General features: G+C 39.2%; 2 protein-coding genes across 16 annotated transcripts in view; one reads left to right on the top strand and one right to left on the bottom strand.

The window, feature by feature from the left end:
• LOC117831196 (cingulin-like protein 1) overlaps positions 1–12,617 on the top strand; it is a 60,069-nt gene extending 47,452 nt beyond the window's left edge. For 6 of the 14 annotated variants that reach the window (XM_034709760.1, XM_034709767.1, XM_034709766.1 and 3 more), the window contains 16 exons: positions 473–763; positions 3,538–3,630; positions 3,760–3,909; positions 5,388–5,513; positions 5,647–5,705; positions 5,791–5,938; positions 6,027–6,131; positions 6,303–6,455; positions 7,895–8,062; positions 8,178–8,351; positions 8,780–8,869; positions 8,989–9,072; positions 9,245–9,363; positions 9,582–9,690; positions 10,321–10,478; positions 10,634–12,617. In XM_034709760.1, coding sequence (XP_034565651.1) covers positions 473–763; positions 3,538–3,630; positions 3,760–3,909; positions 5,388–5,513; positions 5,647–5,705; positions 5,791–5,938; positions 6,027–6,131; positions 6,303–6,455; positions 7,895–8,062; positions 8,178–8,351; positions 8,780–8,869; positions 8,989–9,072; positions 9,245–9,363; positions 9,582–9,690; positions 10,321–10,478; positions 10,634–10,757 — 2,151 coding nt within the window. In that variant the 3' untranslated portion in view covers positions 10,758–12,617. Of the gene's footprint in view, positions 1–472; positions 764–3,537; positions 3,631–3,759; positions 3,910–5,381; positions 5,514–5,646; positions 5,706–5,790; positions 5,939–6,026; positions 6,132–6,302; positions 6,456–7,894; positions 8,063–8,177; positions 8,352–8,779; positions 8,870–8,988; positions 9,073–9,244; positions 9,364–9,581; positions 9,691–10,320; positions 10,479–10,633 lie in introns of all 14 variants that reach the window. The other 8 variants (XM_034709756.1, XM_034709755.1, XM_034709763.1 and 5 more) reach the window with 3 other exon arrangements.
• A 1,042-nt stretch (positions 12,618–13,659) lies between these two features.
• rab27b (RAB27B, member RAS oncogene family) overlaps positions 13,660–20,578 on the bottom strand; it is a 70,215-nt gene continuing 63,296 nt past the window's right edge. For both annotated transcript variants that reach the window (XM_034709444.1, XM_034709445.1), the window contains exon 6: positions 13,660–20,130. In XM_034709444.1, coding sequence (XP_034565335.1) covers positions 19,944–20,130 — 187 coding nt within the window. In that variant the 3' untranslated portion in view covers positions 13,660–19,943. The remainder of the gene's footprint in view (positions 20,131–20,578) is intronic.

Here is a 20,578-nt window from a genome sequence, read left to right as displayed (position 1 = left end):
CTGCTCAATGTTCCATCTGAAAATTTGCTTGGTGAGAATCTGCATTTTCCAGCTTGTTATGGAGTTATTCTGCCCCCTAGTGGCCAGAAAGAAACACGCAATTGTAGCGCTAATGAAAGCCCAGTTAGCACATTGAGGATGGAATAACATACTTAAAGCTAATACAGTTTGAAAAGTTGATTATGATTAACCTCCTGACAAAATTCAATCATTGCATCTTCGTCTAGATTGATTTTATTTTCCTGAAACTTATAAGAAAATATGATGAAAAATGAACCCTATGTGACTTTATTGTCTAATCTGATATCTCTCTAATCTTTTCTTTTCAATAATTATTACTTCTTAAATAACCGACACCAGCACGCATTCGGTGAACTCCACCTGTGTGTTTTTTAACTCCTCTGATAGGTGCATTCTTGTATCATCAACATCTATTTCATCACTCTCCCCTCTCTCTGTCCTCTCCCTCCAGGAGTCTGAATTAGATACAAACAAGCACCCAGAAAGCCCGTCAGAAGACGAGCCCACCACGCCCAAAGTCGTGACCAGTGGCCAGAACCCGAAATATCAGCTGTTCCTCAACAACGAGACGAAGACCAATGGGGTGAGCGGCAGGGATGCAGATGGTCCGGTAGAAGGCGGGCCGGTTGGGGAAAATGGCCCCAAGCTCTCCCGGCTGGACCCACCCCGGCTTGGGATGAACCACTTTCGAGGGTCCCTCGAGTCCCTGTCCTCACGGGACTGGGACACTAATTCTGATAGGGTGGGTGAGGTCGACCGGGGGCTCTGAATGTGTGTGAATCAGATCAGGGAGATTAGAGACAGTTTTATGAGGACCACATGCTGCTTTACAGCTGGATGTGTGTCATTCAGGAAACATGGAACCAGTTATTAAACAGTGCCATCTTCTGGACAAAACACTGATTAACTTTTCATCCATGCAATTTAAAAAACACCCTGTCTTTAAGTATTAATATAAGATACATCCTTGTTTATAATGTTGTTATATACCTTGTCCTGCAGAAAAAATAACCAGCAAACTTCTGCAACAGTCCAAGAGATGTTATTTTGTGGATATGAGAAGTTCTGCTGAAATTTTCAACATATTTCTAAGGGACTTTCATATTAGCCTGTTTCAAAAGACACAAAAAAGTCATCCCAACGCACTAGCATTTTTAAATTAAATTAAACTTTCACGACTCAGGGATAAACTAAAGTAATACAGGAAAATGGGGACTGTTTAATGCAATCACACACTGTGTTTATCATCATTTATCACTACATTTATGGTCTTCGTTTCTACTTTTTACATCATAAACTTCTCACGGTGCACTACAAACATTTCTTTGATATCATAATGATTCACCAGCTGTTTAATCTGGGAATTTAAGGAGGAATTGTAAATGTATTGATAGATTACCCCTTGAGATTAATAATTTTGTTGTGCAGGGGATCCAACACGAAACATCCAAACATTCAAAACCATACACGTGACGCAGACCGATTTAACATACAAGGCTCCAATGCACCAAATCCCCCACATTATTCCCATAATAATAATAATAATAATAATAATAATAATAATAATAATAAAGTTTATTTATAAAGCACTTATCAAAACAGACGTTACAAAGTGCTTAACATCATAAAAACCCACAATAAAGAGAACAAAGCAAAGGGGGGGGGGGGGGGGGGGTATATGGGCTGGCAAGACAATTTAAGCAGAAAAACCAAAAGAGAAACTACTAAAAGCAGTTAAAACAATAAAACAATTAAAATCATTAAAACAAATAAAATCAGTAAAACAATAAAACGATGAGTGAATAAAAAGTAGATTAAAAATAAATGTAGCATCTTGGATAAAACAATATCACAGGAAGGCCTTTCGATAAAAATGTGTTTTCAGCAGTGATTTAAAAGAAGATACTGATGCAGCTTACCTGAGATCCTCAGGCAGGTCGTTCCACAGTCGAGGAGCCTGCACAGTAAACGCTCGCTCACCCTTAGACTTCAGCTTTGTAGTGGGAACTTTAAGGAGGTTCCTGCCTGAGGATCTGAGGCTGCGCCCGGGCTGGTAGGGTGACAGCAGATCACATATATATTCGGGGGCCAGGCCGTGAAGTGCTTTAAAAGTGATAAGTAAAACCTTAAAATCTATTCTAAAAGCAATGGGCAGCCAGTGTAGGGTCATTAAAACAGGAGTAATGTGCTCTCTCTTCTTGGTTCTAGTTAAAAGTCTTGCTGCTGAATTTTGTACCAGTTGTAATCTATTGAGAGATTTTTGTGTTAAACCTGTTAAAAGCCCATTACAATAATCTAGTCTAGAAGAAATAAAAGCATGAATAATGGTCTGGGTGTCATTAAAAGAGAGCATGGATCTGATACGGGCAATATTTCTAAGGTGATAAAAGCAAGACTGGATGGTTTTATTAATATGCCTGCGCACTAACAGGAACTAGATATCAGAACATGCAGTTTTAAGAGTTTAATACGTTTCTAAAGGGACGTTAAAAGTTAAATGTTTTGAGCTTTGAATTTAAAGACTTTTGACAATTTCTTTGTTGTTTTTTTGGACACAGATGAAAGGTTACTGTGTCTGAGGGAGAATGAGGATGTGTATGGTACCAGATATGGTTTGAATAGGAGGGATTATTACAATGGGCACATTTACAGATGCTCTGGAGTCAGTAGGAATGTATCTGTGCATGGAGCTGTAAAATGACATGGATAGCACAAAGTAATCCAGTAAATTGCACATATAGCAACCGTTTCTGTGTTTAGCAGCTATATTTGAGTATTTTCAGTGTACGTTTTTATGTCATAGAAGTGTCAATCAGTCCACCACTTCAAAATCAATTTTTTCCTTTCCAGTTAATGATCGAAAAAATGTCCTGGAAAAAGCACAGATTGAAGGTTTTTTATCCACTCTGTTATTATTTTTTTCAATCAAACCAGAGTTTCTCAACTTCTTCCAGATTTTGACCCTGGTTTTAAATATCGTGAATCTGACCTGAAGACACAAACAGTCAAATATTTGTCTCATCAAACTTTAGTTGAGAAACTCTGCATCAAAAAGTGACAGCAGTCTTTAATCCAACCTCAAATCAAAACGAATCATCGCAGGAACCTGCTGTGCAAACTTCAACCAAACATCACAAAAATAAAATACATGTGCAGACAAAGGATGCAATCAACAACCATGTAAGGCATGCAATCATTTATATTTAGCACAATAATTAAGCACATGTTAATATATATATCAAATAACCTGATAATGTGGTTATTTCTTAACATTCATGTTAGTTATAATTATAGCAATAACAGGGCTTTTACCTACATGAAATACAGATAGAAGTATGAAAATGTTTGTCCCTTTGTGAGAATTTATCATCAGCTAAGAGAAACTTTTTTTAAATCTTATCAACTCAGGTAAATGTGGCTCGATCTACGCTTCTGAACCTGGTTTGTGACTGCAACTTGATTTTTTTTTCTTCGTTTTTTTACTGTATTTAATATCTGTTGTCATTTTTCCTCTAGGTGAGCTTTTTTGAGAACAATTCCAGGCCGTTCCACAGCCCGTACTCCACCTCCATGGATTACAACCCCTCACACCGCATGTCTGAGTTCAAGGTTTTTATATTTCCATAACTTTTCTATGCTGTGAGGATGTAGATTTTTGCCTTTCCTCCTCATATATTTCTAAAAGTGAGCTTCCTGTATGACCAAGCCTATAACCTTCATCTCTGCCTCTGTGTTCAGCCGGGACTGTCTCCCGCCACCTCAGAGCTGAACCTCTACAGCTTCAACAGTCGCAGCACCAGCCCAGTGGGCCTGCCCTCTCACAACTCCCGTCCTCGATACTCTGCCTACGACTCTCTGATGAGGAGGAGGACCGAGATGAACAACCCTGTAAGTCACGTACACACAAACATACAAAAATACCCACACACATTCTTCATGTTATGGCTGACAGGTGAGTATCAAGCGGAAACCTACGGTCTAAAAATGTGAGTCCAATGCAGAAGTGTTAAAAGTTTATCGAGGATCCACTTGAGACTGGCTCTGGAAGACCACATACACACCAATTCAGAGAAGTGGATCTTTACAGCAGAAATAAACATGTTTACAGCCTGGTTCAAAAGACGAGTGTAGTCTGGAAAGCTCATTTCTCGATCAGCTCACACTGTGAGGGGGGTGAATTTTTTCACAACACAGCAATTTCAAAGGTATTTAGATTACAAGTCTTCCTATGAGAGGCACAGCTGACTTGATTGACAGCCGGGAACGCTGTAGCTTTTTGCTAGGAGGCTCAAAGCCCACCTCTACGTCACACTTGCTCAACAGCAGCAATATGTCTCCCGTCGATGATTATTTATACAGTCTATGGTGCATATCAGCTGTGTTAACTTATCCAAGAGCAAACCACTCTGCTCTGTTGTGATGCTCTGCTAATATGAGCTGCAGATATTGCTGAGAGTATAGAAACTATGACGTTAGTTTTCACTTTTCATTGATATAGGCATCATGTTTTGTAATATCATGATCCAGCAGATATAATCTAAATTTTAATACTTTCTTTTTACTATTATTGATTTTAATGTTGTTTTATTATTTGATTAATTTTAACAGTTTATTTTATTTGTATTTATTTATTTATTCATTTTTTAATTTATTTGCTCAGTTTTATTGATTTTTGTTTTTTAAATGTATTTATTTATTTTAACTATTTATATTCTTAATGATAATTTGATGCTTTAATTTATTTTAATTACACATATTTTATTTTTGTCTGTGTTCATTACTCTCTATTTTAAAATCCATTTTTGTTTTTTAATATGTCTTGCCATTATTTTATTTCTGCTTCTTTCTTGTTTTCAATTGCTGTAAAGCCCTTTGGGTTACATTTGATTTGTATGAAAGGTGCTGTATAAATAAAGCTTGATTGATTGATAATAACAACATAGCTTGAGGATGAGACGGCAAAGTCTTTAAGGCATTGTCTGGACTCTGACGAGCAAATCAAGAAGTGAGAATGGAGTTGGAGCTGAGAGACTACGTCTAAAGATGGATGTTGCATACAGATGTATATAGAGGCTAAGTCAGAACTGCATTAAGACCATTGAGTTCTGCCTCTTTTACACATGGGCCTTTTCTCACCAAAGCATGCTGCAACGCTTGTGGGTGATACCAATTGGATTGCAAATGGAGACCCGAGCACTCTTGCATTTGACACCAAAAAATCCTGCAATATGCACTCCAGATTCTGAACTCATGCAAAACTCAGTGCTATTTTTAATTCCATTACATGTGGGATAGGTCAGCTGAACTTTAAACCAATCAAGCTCAAATGTTTACATTGAAGTTAATATTTCTGTATTTTGCAGCAGCAGCAGCAGCAGATGCCACAGATGATGAACACCCACTACAGTGTGCGCTCTAACACAGTGGGATCTTCACCCAATAGAAAGGACTACATAGAGGAGTTGACCAAGCAGCTGGACGCCTGTCAGAAGGTACGCTTCATCTCTTTCTTTATTAGGAGTCCAACACATGTAGCTCTGCTGTCAGGCTTTTGTGTTTAACAAAGACAAACACAAAGACACAGATGGACGCCAGATATGAACTGTGAATGTGTGTTTTCTGCAGCGTAACCAGTTCCTGGAGGCAGAGAGTGTTGAGATGGATAAAGAGAGGAACCAGATCAGGTCAGACAATTATTCTCTTCATTATTGTCCTTATAATGTTTGGTGCTTTCACTTTAGAGTAAGCTAACAAACTGTTCCTCTGAAGGTTTGAGATGCGCAACTTGCTGGTGAACAACGAGGACCTGCTGAGGACCAACACTCAGCTGAACAATGAGATGAAGAGGCTGAGAGAGCAGATGGTAGAGATCGACAGAGAGAAACAATCCATCGGCGAGAGATTTAGAGAGATGGAGGTAAGAGCAAATGTATAGATGGAGGGATGGAAAAGGCCAGAAGTTATATGTACATGTGTTTGCATGACTGTTTTCTTGTCCTGTGCAGATTGAGGTGAAGGAGGCCCGGGAGGTGATGGTGGAAGCCAACAATCAGGAGTACGCCTTCAACTTCCTGCAGCAGTCACTTCAAACCCAGCTGAAGGATGCTGAGGTATACTGAGTTACATCACAGCTAAACTACACTATTAGCATAATCGTACCCTGCAACGAGAGGGGCTTTAGAAGGGAGAGGTTATTTTTTTGAGTCTTTAGTGTTTGGTAAGCTTTGGACACCCACGTTTAATGAAGAAAAGCTCTAAAGTCTGTATCTTCTGGTGTTCAGGAGAGTCTGGAGAAGGAACAGCAGCACACCCAGAGTCTCTCTGAGAAGCTGTGGCGTGTAGAGAGACAGCTGGAGGAGCTGGAGTTTGACCAAGGCACCAAATCCAAGAAGACATCTGAGCTCAACAGCACCATCGAAAGACTGGAGACAGAGGTACGCAGACAGAAACCGGGTCATGTGACCTTTACATGCCTGTAGAAGAACTGTGGTGTTTGTGAAGGTTTCTGTTCTCAATGAGAGACATTTCTTTAAAGAGGATTCATATCTTACTGGTTAGACAACCTCATGAAAACTCTTAAACCAAAGTTAATGTTCAGATAGATTAGCATCAATATGATACAATTAATTTTCTCTAATGAAATAATAAAGTGTAACTTGTCATATTGCATCAAATCATATCGCATTAGATAGTAACGTAACAACTTAACGTAACTTACAGCAACTTAACATAACTAATGGTAACTTAATTTAACAAAGATTAACTTAACATACCTTGACTTAACGTAACCTAATATAAAGTAAGTTGACGTAACTTTTCATAACTGAACGTACCTGAACACAACTTAACACAGCTTATCTTAACGTAACTTGACTTAAGGTAACTTAACGTATCTTAACATAACTTAACATAACTTAACTTAACCTAATATAATGTAACTTGACGTAACATGTCATAACTGAACGTACCTTAACACAGCTTAACTTAACATAACTTAACTTAAGGTAACTTAATGTATCTTAACATAACTTAACATAACCTAACATAACCTAATATAATGTAACTTGACGTAACATGTCATAACTGAACGTACCTTAACACAGCTTAACTTAACATAACTTAACTAAAGGTAACTTAACGTATCTTAACATAACTTAACGTAACTTAACGTAATGTAACTTAATGTAATGCAACTTCATGTAACATAACTTACTTTAAGTTAAGTTACGTTAAAGTAAGTGAAGTTACATGAAATTGCATAACATTAAGTTACATTACAATAAGTTAAGTTACTTTAATGTAACTTAACTTAACTTAACTTAATGTAATGTAACTTAATGTATTGAAACTTAATCTAATGCAACTTAACGAAACTTAATGTAACTTAACATTATGAAACTTAATGTAATGTAACCAAACTCAAGTTAAATAAACTTAACAGAACTTAATATAACTTGGCTTAACGTAACTCAATATAACGTAATGTAACGTACCTTAACAATGCAACGCAGTGCAGCGTCACATGTCACATGACGAATGTAGCATAAGTAATTGTACGGTATGGAATGGTATATTAAGGTATGGTGTCACAACGTAACTTACGTAATATATAGTGTCATATAGAATTGTTTCAGATGAAATTGTATCATATCCTAACCTAATGAAACGTGACAAAACCACCTTTACAAAAGGTGTCGTATAATACCCATGGTGTCCTATGGTTTTATATTGTTTGGATTTTTTTAAGTTACTTTAGTAACTTATTGAAATAACTAACTAAAGTTGCATCAATACATCAAAGTTGGAATGGTTATCAGCTTGGATGTGTATATGTATGGATACTGTGAGTTAACGTGTGTGTGTTTGTTCCCAGCTGGCTGAGGCCATGCTGGTGTCTTCGCAGGCCACATCAGAGCTGAACCTGCAGCAGAAGCTGCGTGATGATGGCCAGTTGAGGGTGGAAGAGCTGGAGGAGTCTCTGCTGGAGAAGGAGCAAGAGCTGCTGAGGCTGCAGACCCTCGTCAACAGACTGCAGGGAGAGGTACGACCACCAAAACCCATCTCATGCGTGCAAAGATTTAAAGCTGCAAATAGAAACAACACTTTTGGTATGATGCATTGTTTTTAAATGTTTTTGTGAATGCGTGTGTTTGCAGGTTTCTGGTAAACTGATCGATAAGGAGCGGACGCTGGAGGAAGAGATCCAGCTGAGAGAGAGGATCCAGCTGCAGTGTAAGCAGGCTGAGAGAGCGGTGGAGGACCTCCAAATGGAGCTGCATACCACCAACCAGAGCAAGGAGGATGTGTCCAAACAACTCAAACAGGCTCAGGTAAATCACCAGGAACACTTTGCTCAATAAGAACAGTATTAACAGAGTCCAAAAGTGTCTCTTTATTTGCTATGACTTTAATAAGTTGCTTCATTAGACAGTATCTGCAGTCTTTGAACATACATGACCCAGTGATTCAAATAGAGATGTCCACTTGAATTAATCAGTCATGCAAACCATCAGAGTTTGGGGTTAATGAGGCATTAATTATGTAAATCCTGTTTAGCAATCAGTGCACTAATTCCATAATCCTAAATATTCATAATGCTGCTATTTCTGAAGACACTTAATCTGTCCCATTTCTGAGTAACGTGGATGTGCTCTGCTGACAGTTGTCATCATGAATAGTGACCTCGGATCAGAGGCTGTCAGAAAAAGAAAGTTATTGGATGATGCTAAATTCTTTTTTTTACCCTCTCTTGTTTCAGGAGAAGATGATCGACCTGGAGACCGACCTAGAGGAGCTGCATGACAGCGAGCAGAGATGGGCCGCCAAGCACAAGAGAGCTATCGAACAGGTAAACACTCAAGAAACAGAAAATCATTTATAAAACGCTGACAGTTTGACATCCGTGAGGTGGATTGGCTTGATCACATTTGGCTGGTTACTGAGACGTTTGTCGGTGTTCTCTGTTAGACCGAGCAGCTGCAGCTGAAGCTGATCCAGGAGAAAGATCTGAACGACCTGCTGGAAACTGACAAGGCCGGCATGGAGAGACAGGTACGGTGTGCTTACTGATAGTGTTTGTGTTTATCTTGATTTCTCTACGTTATGACTTTTCTTTGTATGCTTTCTGAGAACTTTACAGTCAAACAATCCTAAAACTATATTGTTAATCTGACAAAGAGAAACAAAACAACGCCTCTGATAAAAGCTCTCTTTCCTTCTGCAGCTGCGTGAGCTGCGTCTGGAGGTGGAGGAGCTTCAGAGCTCCAGAGTTCAGGAGGATGTCATCTCCAGAGCGGAGACTCGAGTCAAAGAGCTGGAGAACTCTCTGAGGACTGAGGAGAGGTCAGTCACATGACCTTTAAACAAACACTTGTTTTATCAGAATCTTATCTTTTCTTCAAGTCTAGTCAAACCTGTAGCTCAGATCAACACCTCCAAACAGGAGAGATTTAACTCTGATTAAGGCTGGATCCATGTCGCCTCAGCAGTAATGAGCTGAAACACGTCGGTAGCGTCCTGGTCTTCCTTCAAGCTCATGTTTTTGTGTTTTTTTGTTGCAGGAACAAATCTGTTCTGGCAAACTCCGTCAGCAAACTGGAGAGGAAGATCAACGAGCTCAGCGACCAGATGGAGGAGGAGCACAGGATAGCTAATGAGCAGAAAGAACTGGTAAGGCTCAAACACACAGAAACACGCTCTCTCTTTTCACCACGCAATGGCAGTGTGAACACACTAATCTGACCATCTGTGTTCAGGAGGTTTTAAAACTTAGGGATCTCTATCTGGAGCAGGACAAATAAGGAAAATAAACAAGTTTAGAAACAGTAACTCTGTGTGTCTTCATAATAAATCTTTAATGCTAAAGTTTAATGTTTATTGTCATTGCTCTGACATACATGGAAATCAAAAATACTGGCTCACATCATCTATTTATCTATTTTTGAGAATGTTTAAGTTTGGGAAAGGTCCTCTCACTGGACCTCTTGTTAATGCTGACAACTTTTTGGGACTTGAGATAAAAAAAATTTCTCTTTTGATATTTTTCTTTGAAGGATCAAAAAAAAGAGAGCATTATATATGAACATGTACATTTTGGTTACTCTGTTTTGTCTTTAGGCGAGGGTTTTTTTCACTTTATATAGAAAACTAAAATGTTGACTGGTCAAACTGCACTTTATGATTCAATTAAATGCTGTGCATATTTATAAGAACATGGAGTGTTCATGCATGAGCTTTCACTAGATGAAACATTGATACTGACGAGCAAAACTAACTGCAGTTCTGTGATCTCTCCACTAGATGGCCCAGAGGATCCGCTCTCTGAAGCGCCAGGTGAACGAGGCCGAAGAGGAGGCGAGCAGGAAGGAGGCGCAGTACCGCCACACCCAGAGAGAGCTGGCTGAGGAGAGGGAGACGAGCGGCCGTCTGCAGAGGCAGATGCTCGACCAGCAGACAAAGTATGTACACTTCCACATATACTACAGCTATAGTAGAACTGCGGTTTAAATACCCAGAAACAAAAGCACTTTGAGCGAACAGAGGACAAGAAAAGTGGAGGATCAATAAAGTCTATCTTATCTTAAAGTTTTTTTTAAATGTCTCTCTGCCACAGGCGTATGGAGTCTCTGAACATCCGTCAGACTCTGGACAGCCTGAGGTTGGACTTAAGTGTCGACGATGAAGACGAGGATCAGCCGAAGGAGGAAGAGACAGCAGGCACAGTCACCAAAGTCTAAACATTCACACTCCACCTCGTGTAACGGGCGACGTCTTTACACCGACAGCGCAGTTAGGATGTGTTTACACGGGGGATTTTAAAAACCTGCCAACAACAACAACAACAACAACAACAACAACTGATTTAGAGAAGGCTTAAACCTGTTTCATGAGGAAGAAGAGGAAGAAGAAGAAGACAAGTCCAAGCAGGCAGTCATTTTCTTTTCTCAGGAAGGTGATGGCTGAAGAGCAACAGAAATAACATCTGGTGCTCATTCAAGTTATGGAGGGGTGTAAGTGTGTTTATCTTTAACTCTATGGATCACAAGTAACATGAAAGGTCTGCTATCTGCAACATGACACTATGTATGAGCAAACCCTGAGATCATTCTCTCTTTACAAAACTTAGGCTGCCCTTTAAAGTGGACAAAAGTATTTTATCTGGTCCCAAGTTTTTGAAAAATTAAAGACATTATTTTCTGTGCATGGATATCTCCATTTAAACTTTGGTTTGTTCTTAATGTAACCTTTGTTGAAGACAAACTGAGAAACGTGTTTGTTCACGTTCATGTTTGAGCTTTTTTTAGGATTCAATAAAATACATTTAATTTGTTGTTATTGTGGTGTCTTCAGCAGACACCTGGAGCTCGATGATATTTGAATGAGGACTCGTTGCAATCCTTTTACTTTCTTCTATTTTTGCAGTTTCAGGAAAAAAAGAATTGCGATCAATTGGACAAACTTGTCAGATTTTTCAGACTTTGGCTTGACATGGGATTACCTTTGTTAAACTAAGGTGTTGAGTTTAATAAGCGTCACTCTCTCATCATATCCACATGCATCATATTCAGTCGCTGACACATTACAGGGTAATAAAACTTTGCGTAGCTGTGGAGGAGGGATCTCTGCTTGTGATTGTAGCTGTTTTTGATTCACACAGAAGCAATAAGGAGATTATTTATATTGAACACTTTTTCGTGTTTGTGCTGTTTTTATGGTTTTTAAGATTGTTAATTTTTTTCTGTATCTGTGATGCTTCTGGGGGCAAAAAAAAAAACATTTAAAAAAAGATTTTTAAGATTACAAAGTTTAGTTTGAGGTATTTTAGAGGGTTTGCTGCTGTATTGATTTACTTACTGTGTCTTCCACTTACAGTATCTGTTCTAAGGGGAAATGTAACGCTGAAGAAAAAGAGACAAAAGGAAATTCACCACTTTGCATTGAATGGTTATTTTTGTGAGTCATGCAAACTCTGACGTTTTATGTGTGCAGAAGTCTAACCAGAGTTTGGATCAAAGATATGCAAAGTGTTGAAGGTAAAACAAATGACACTCTATTGTACATGAGACAGTTTATATGCTAGTTGGTTTCTTAGATAATGTGTTTGCTCTTATCTTGGGGATTTTCTTAAAGAAGACTTAAGTTGACAGAGGAAAGCAAACAGTGCTGGAGTTTCCAAAGATTCTGGAAATATGACCGAAAGAAGAATCTAATCCAGCTGCATGTTGCATCCTTGAGTGCTGGTTATTGTAAACACATTAATCAAACATTCAGATGCTGTAAAGGTTTTGTTCCATGTTTACATCGGTCGGTGTGTTTTGGAGCATTAATCACAGTTTAGTGCCTATGAAATGTTTGTGATTCAGCTGTTGGGAGTAGAAATGCTGCAAATTGTCACTGGTGTTTTTTTTTTTCCCTTACAGAAAAGAGGTGACAGTGTCTACATTATGTAAAAAGAAATAGACTACACGTACTTATTTTTGTAACTACACTTCACAGTCTACTGGTTCTGCTGTTCTTGGGTATTTATTTTTGATGTTCATGTTCTCTAGTTTGGTGAGAAGTTTCTACAAAATGGAAATAAACTTTTCTCCACTGAAGACTCTGCACAAAGTGAATTATTGTTGAACACCAAAAGAAAAAGCATTTCAACAAAGGCCCAAAATCATGTCATCGAACACATCAACGTTTCATGAAACCAAAACATTTTAAATCACACAACATGAGCTCTTTCTTAAATTTTATTCTAAGTTATAGTTTTTGGCCTTTTTGCCTTTATTTGTTAGGACAGCTGAAGAGAGACAGGTAATGTGGAGAGAAGAGAGTGGGGGAAGACATGCAGGAAATGGTCGACCGGCCGGGAATGGAACCAGAGACCCCTGCGACGAGAACTGTAGCCTCTGTATGTGGGGCGCTTAGACCACTAGGCCACCAGCGCCCCTGCATTAGCTCTTTTAAGATTAAAAATTTCTTTAAAGCACTTTGATTGAAAGCACTCTATAAAGAAAATTACTCACCAGACATCGGATCGGCATATACGACAGCGACAGTTCCTGCCAATATCCAGCAACTTGGCACAGCCATTGAAGAGGAGTGGACCAACATTTCACTGGCCACAATCAACAACCTGATCAGCTCTATGCCAAAGAGATGTGTTGCACTGCATGAGGCAAATGGTGGTCACACCACATGACCCCCAGACCCCCAATACAGTAAAACTGCACATTTTAGAGTGTCCTTTTATTGTGGCCAGCCTAAGACACACCTGTGCAATAATCATGCTGTCTAATCAGCATCTTGATATGCCACACCTGTGAGGTGGATGGATTATCTGGGCAAAGGAGAAGTGGTCACTAACACAGATTTAGACACATTAGTGAACAATATGTGAGAGAAATTGGCCTTTAGTGTACGTAGAAAAAGTCTTAGATCTTTGAGTTCATGGGAGTAAAAACAAAAGTGTTGCGTTTATATTTTTGTTCAGTGTATCAAAACAACACACACACACAAAAAAGTTAAAAATATTTGTGTTTCATGAAATATTGTGTGGTTATGTTGGCTCCTTCGAGCTGGGACCTCCAGCAGGCATTAGGGCAGTCTGCAGCTTAGTGCGAAGCGGCTGGGACATGAAAAAACGCAGGATTAAACAAACACAATTTTATTTGCAGCTCTGACGTTAGAAACATGAAACACATCGCAGGTCATTTCATTCTCATTGTGTCAAACATGCTGACGGTGCAACAAACACACACAGGCATCGATACACACAGTGAAAACCAAAGAAAAACGAGTACAAACTGCAGGCATCAGAGAGAAGTTCACACGGAGGATTTCCAAAAATAAAAGCTCTTAGAGGTACTTGGATTGAGTCGTTATTTTCTTATATATCTGCCACAAAAACAACATTGTGATTTCTGGTCTCTTTTGTCTCTGCTTTTAAAATCTATAATCAATAATGCGTTAAAATATTCAGTAGCTCACAAACTTTACAGAGGATCAGACAGAAGAGTAAATAACAGGCACGACATGACTCTTCAAATCATGTAAACTTTCAGAGTGATTTCAAAATCTACAAAAATCATTCAAGACTCTTCGAGGAAAACATGGTACGAGAAAGAGAAGATGAATGTGATGTCAGTAAAAGTGAAGAAGCAAAAAGGCATCAGAGGAGGAATGCAATCTTAAAATCTGAGGAAATATAAAGAGCAACGTAACCAGAGTGGTCCTGATGAAGCTGACACGATGGATCAGGAGATTGTCGATTAAAAGGCATCGTTTCGAGATGTTCGAGAGGGAGGAAATGTAGACTCAAGGTTTTACAACTCTATCTCAACAGCTGATTTTGTTTTCTTGTGGTAGCTCTCAAAAACAAAATCCTGTGTTGCTTCTTTTTTATCTGTAAAATTCTTTAAATGGTGCATCAAACTAAACAAACATTATATACTGCGATGCAAAGTAGACGCAAGCAATCTTGCAATTGAAAAGTTGCAAGATGACTGCATACAAAGGCTCTGATGATAAAACAAAGAATGAATGTGCTCTCGCTCCTGTTCGATAAATGTGAGTGCTGTACTAAGGCCCTCTTACTGCTTCTCCTACAAATGCACAAGTCCTAGAAATGAATACTGGGGTTCTCAGTCACTCAGGTCATGGTAACTCAAAGCTTGATCCTAAAAAGTTAAGTCGACTCAACTGAAGTTCTTAAAGATGTTTCCCCTCTCGTCTGAAAGCGAGAAACATATCCATCTGAGGGTCAGAAGTGTGCCAGTGATCGTTGCAGTCAAAGATAGTTGTTGATGTTAACGGCCCTCATGGGGCTGTTAACATCCTTCTTTTGTTGGTCAATCGCATAAGGATGATGGATGTTTAACTTCCTCGCTCCGTCTCCTTGTCAGTTTAGATCTGAGCTTTGATTTAATGTGGTGTGACTGTAATTAATAACCTACAATGACTTCCTGTTACAGACAGGACTCAAACCCTGATGTGTTTCATTGAAAGGTTTGGGTTAGCCATTGCATCTGACTGCCACTGAATGAAACTTGATTTCTCAACATCTAGTTTTGCTCTGAAGGGTCAACGTTGGCTACATGACAGCTCTGGTGCATTTCATTTCCCCGTTATAAGACAGGTTGAAGACATTTCAAAGCTGCAGTGATCAACTCATTTAGTATCAGTGGATATTAAATCCAGAAGACACCTCTGCAGAATTGTTTCGGTTTTTGCAGCTCATGAAATGTTCTGTTAAGTCTTTCCAACCCTCATTTTTCAGCAGCACAAAGAAGACAAAGTTAGCAACCGTCTGTTGATGGATGTTATTCTATCAATTTAGAGATACTTGCGAGGAGTTGATTGAGACCAAAACAGAGCAAAACTGATGGAAAATGTTGGACTTATGTTTTCATTAGCACAGCAGCCTGGACCAGTGAGACAAAGAGAGGATTTTACTTCCAGTCTCTGCACCTTTAACAACCTTTAAGGTCCAAGTCTTGCAAATAAGCTCATGAAACATCAGCTGGTTCAGAGAGACAGGACTGACTTTAAAAAGCAGAGAAAAAAGCAAAGGAAATAACATAAGGTAAGCCAGTGTTAAGACTTAAAAGCATACTCATCAGTATGCTTTTAGAAGTTTAAAGTATTCTAACATGACCTACATCCAAACTAATGTCCACAATGTTGAGGAAAAGAGTCAGAAGCTGATGAACTGAGAAACCATGACACCAAGCCTTTAGATCCAGACGTCTGTGGGAGCATTATACTCTCTTAAGCTGATAAGTAACTGCCAAACACTGTTACAGTGTGAGCCGTCTCCTTGTTTCAGTATAATCAGCAAATGAACAGCAGCAGGTGTTTAATATGGCACTGAGATCAGCGGCTGGCAGAGGACTCTGCTTGGCTGTTCAACAAAATAAAACACATTCTTACTGTGGACGCAGTTTCTCTCAGAGTGAACGGCAGGACGACGTCTGTGGGAAACAAACACCTGTTTGTCTTGTTAACTTTTTATTTGGCACACCGGCAGTTCAAACACAGGTAAAGTGAACGCAGAGCTCTTTGACACCTTAACATATTTCTTTATTGATGCAGGCAGCACAATGCTGAACTGATAAAGAATGTAAGCTAGTATTGAAATCTGTATAATGTTGTAGTTATTGTGATATCTTGCAGCTCTAAGTCTGGATTAAACGAACAACAGTTTATCTGCCAAAATTCATCAGCAAATATCATAAAGGATTTTGTATCTGGTGCTTCCTTCATTAACTGTGGTTATAGCATGGTCTGATATAAAAGGACAAAAAGGACATAGTGTTAACCTACAAACATTACAAAAAGTTGGTCCACAGAAACCTCAAGGGCCTTATTTCAATACATCTTTAGCTTGTCTTGCTGGGGGCATGTCCACTACACTTCTGCTCGTTGAATGTTGCAAATTAAAGTACAAAGAAGATGTATTTAGTATCTTAATAAATTGTAGTAAGGGTGGAACTTGAACCCAACCAATCTCAGGTGTGTTTCCCATTCCCTCCAGAAGCAGGGTGCACTGCAGTTGGTGCATTGCCATTTAAATCGTGGATGCAGTGAGCTAAAAGTGCAAATGTTTACATGCACAGAATCTTCCAAAGCCCCCTGATGTGAAGCAGGTCTGTAAGGAGGTGACTGCAAAATACTGAAAGCAGTACAATGATGTCAGACAGGTTGCTGTGCATGCACACTACCAGTCAAAAGTTTGGAAACACCTTCTCATTCAAGGCTTTGTATTTATTTCAATTATTGTAAACACTGTAGATTAATACCAAAGACATCAAAACTAGAAAAGAGCATATATGGAATTATTCAATGAACAAAAAAGTGTTAAACAAAGCAGAATATGTTTTATATTGTAGATTCTGTAAAGTAGCCCCCTTTTTCCTTCAAGGCAGCTTTGCTCACTCTTGGTATTCTTTCAGTCCGCTTCATGAAGTGGTCTCCTGGAATGGTTTCTAATTAACATGAGCCTTGTCAAGAGTTCATTTGTAGAATGACTTGCCTTCTTAATGTGTTTGAGACCATCAGTTGTGTTGTTCAGAGGTAGGGTTAGTACACAATGGATAGCCCTATTTGACTACTGTTGTAATCCAGATTATGGCAAAACCAGATTATTTCATAGTTTTGATGTCTTCAGTATTAATCTACAATGTTGAAAATAATTAAAATAAATACAAACCATTGGATGAGAAGGTGTGTCCAAACTTTTGACTGGTAGTGTATTTGCAGCCTGGATACACCTTTGGAGGTGCATCAACAGTGTGGATAATGAGCTCTTTAAACTGCAGGGAAATACTGCCTCCCTTTGACTGGAGACCATGTTTCAGTGGGTCAATGGTGCAATTGATTTCTGATGCAACAAGGTAGCGATAAGCAACTAAGAGCCTGACTGCACCTCACAAACTCAAAAATAAAGCCCACAAATTGGCACAACATCTGTAACACTAGTGAGCACTGGGAGTGAGATGCAACTGCGTCCATCAGAAACTAGCAGTGACACTGGGTGTAAGATATTGCCCCTAGTGTCTTTTAAAGTTTTTGGTTGTGTCCTTTCTTTCTGGAGGGGCACACTTTTTCATTGTTATATATGCTTTAGGGGTTTGCTCTGATAACTAAATGTAAGAGCACTAAATAATGAAATACTAAGTGAAAAAAATTTACTTGAGAAAATTTTTTCCAAATAGTTGTGCAAAAAAGGGTATAAAAAGAAAAAAGAGAGGTGAGATGAAGAGAATACAACTAAAATATGACAACACAAATAATATAATATGTAATACATTTATTTTAATATAAATAATCGGTCACTTTATGATGTAAGTTATCAACATTGCTCATATGAGGCTTTAAAGGGATATTTCACTGTCTGATTATCTCATCTATCAGCTCAGGGTTTCTCTATTTGTGTAACAGCCGTTCTCTTTTTCAGTTTTGGATTACAAACATTTTCTTTCCTGCTCATGTGACCGTGTTGCAGTGAGCAGGTGTCCTCAGGGGCGGTCGATATCTAAGCTGTTTAATGTGTTTAATGTGAAAGGTCCACACAGATTATTGTCTGTTCCACCACAATGAAATAACGCTTTAAAAGCCAAGGCAGGAGATCAATGTGTAACAATGCGTCTCTCCTGGTGGAGGACACACAGTTACTAGGTAGGTCTTTTTCCTCCACTGCACACCCCTAATGCTGTACGTATATTTATCTGAGGCTAAAATCAGTCACGTCTGGTACCAACATGAGGGTCTAATGCAGAGTCTGAACTATCAGCATGCTAACAGAGAGCTAGCTGAAGCACTTTAGTGTCTCTTGATCTGTCCAGTGTTTAAAATGAAAACTCCTAAGTAAGGCTTCGACATAGAAACAGTTAATCTTCCAAACAGAAGAATCCAAAGTTATAATCTATGAATTTGTACGATTGTGTTTTTAATATATACTGTAGCATTCCTTCAGCAAAAGACAAAATACAGCACAGGCAGGTTACGTCAGCTATGATTGAAATTTGGCATCAAAAGTTGAATACAGAGAATTCAGATATTAAGAAGTAGCAGCAGAGAATGCAATAAATCATCAGCTGTCAGTGCAGCAAGATAAATGACAAAAAAATAATGTGTTTTAGTTCTTCTTTTGATTTGTCTTCATATGAAGCTACAAAAATATGTCTTTACTCCAAAACTGTCAGCAGCTGCCTAAATTAATATAAGCATGCTTGGTTTTAGTTGACTAAATGATTAAACGTCATCATTCACACTAGTCCGCACCAGGATCTGGTAGTCCGTTTAAGTTATAATTAATATTTTTATTGTAATAGGGCTGAAATGTGGGTCTTATTTTGCATCTAAGCTCTAGTGCACTCACCCGCCACTAGCTGGGGCTGTAGCTCCAGTTAATGGCTGCAATACTGTCATGAAGCTCTAACAGATAAGGGGATGGATGACATCGTGGTGAGGTTTGGCAGTATTTCGATCTAGAAAGTTCAGATAAAGTTGTGACGAGCATGTGGACAGTACGCAATGTGAACCAAAGGCTGGTGGTACTAGCTCTGCTCATGCAAGCCACACATGGCAAACCAATTTAACATTGTTTACCTGCAGGCTGCAGACCATTCACGTTGGCCTACCCCAAAATAAATCAATCACTGACCAATCTGTGAGCAGAAACTGGACGGTCATGAACACAAACAAACGCTCAGTCAGGTTAGTGAGACTTAACATGACACCTTCATTTTCAGACAACAATAAACAAACAAACAAAAAAAACATCTCTTTGCTGTTTGGGACTCAAACTTCCATCGTAACTGCTTGTACCACATGTCACAAAAATGAGCACAGCATCTGAATCAGTGTGAAGCAGGAAAACAAACATCGTTCACACAGTTGCTCAGGAGGAAAAGTTTGACTAAATAAGCCAGATGTTAGATTCTACAGACTGCCATTCAGTGACGGCGTAAACACAAAGTAAAATCCTTTCCATTACAAAGAAACGTTCAGATGTTAAAGTTTCAAATCAAGGATTTAAACACCTCTCTAAGCCCATTTGGATCACTTTACATCACTAAAACAGAGCTGAAGTCCCAGGCTGCGTGTTTTTAACGAGGCACATTATGTTTCTGACAATGATGAATCTGTCTTCTTTTCATTTCCTCCTTTAAGAGCTCAAAGGCTGACAGGCTGAGGCTGCATTACCTTAAATATCCACCAGAGGGAGATGCAGTCTACTCATTGCAAGAGTGGCAGACAGTTTGGGAAGAGGTGGAAGAAAACAGGGATAAAGAGAAAGAAAAGAGGAGCGAGTGAACAGCAGGAACGTGCAATCAAAGATGGTGGAGACAGAAACAGAAAGGGTGACCGCTGTGAGTAAGAAGGATGGACAACAGAGGAGGACTGGTTGTTTTCCTGAATCGCCTCTCGATCTAGCATGCACATTTCTTCTCATTGGACTGTGAATCGGTGAGCTTTGTGGCCCCGTTCCCGTTGGCTGACTCGGCTGGTGGTTTGTCGACACACTGCTCCATCCTCTTCATGACCAGGTCCAGCAGCGTGATCACAGACTTGTCCACCTCTGCGCCTGTCGCTGCACTCGTCTCAAAGTACGGGATCCTGTTAGAAACACAAACGGAGATATATGTTTAAAGGTCAATTTACAGCGGGGACATTCTCATGCACGTCATTTAAAGTTCATTCATTTTCACAGCAAAATAAATGCACAGAATGGGCTCCCATTACAGTAACGGACTGATCACCTGCACATGTTATTATGAATCATTCAAGCACATGTTTTCTTCGATCTCCAGAGTTTAAGTTGGAGTTATCTACTTCCTGGAAAAGTTTCTGTTGCCAAAAAACATTAAGAAAGTCCAGGTCGAGCCTGCTTAGCCGGCTGGTACGACACCAGAAAAAAAAACCTCACCCTGTCGAACAGGAAGAAGTGTCCTGAAGAACTGTTAAGACCACGGTGTTGCACAAACAGAGATAATAATGGACACAGGGGGAATTCCAGCGAAAGGACAACATTTAAGTGATGAAAGATGAGAGGAAGTAGAGTTCA

This window comes from Notolabrus celidotus, chromosome 19 (assembly GCF_009762535.1).
Source record: "Notolabrus celidotus isolate fNotCel1 chromosome 19, fNotCel1.pri, whole genome shotgun sequence".
Lineage (NCBI taxonomy): Eukaryota > Metazoa > Chordata > Actinopteri > Labriformes > Labridae > Notolabrus > Notolabrus celidotus.
This window is presented reverse-complemented; position numbering and strand designations above follow the sequence as displayed.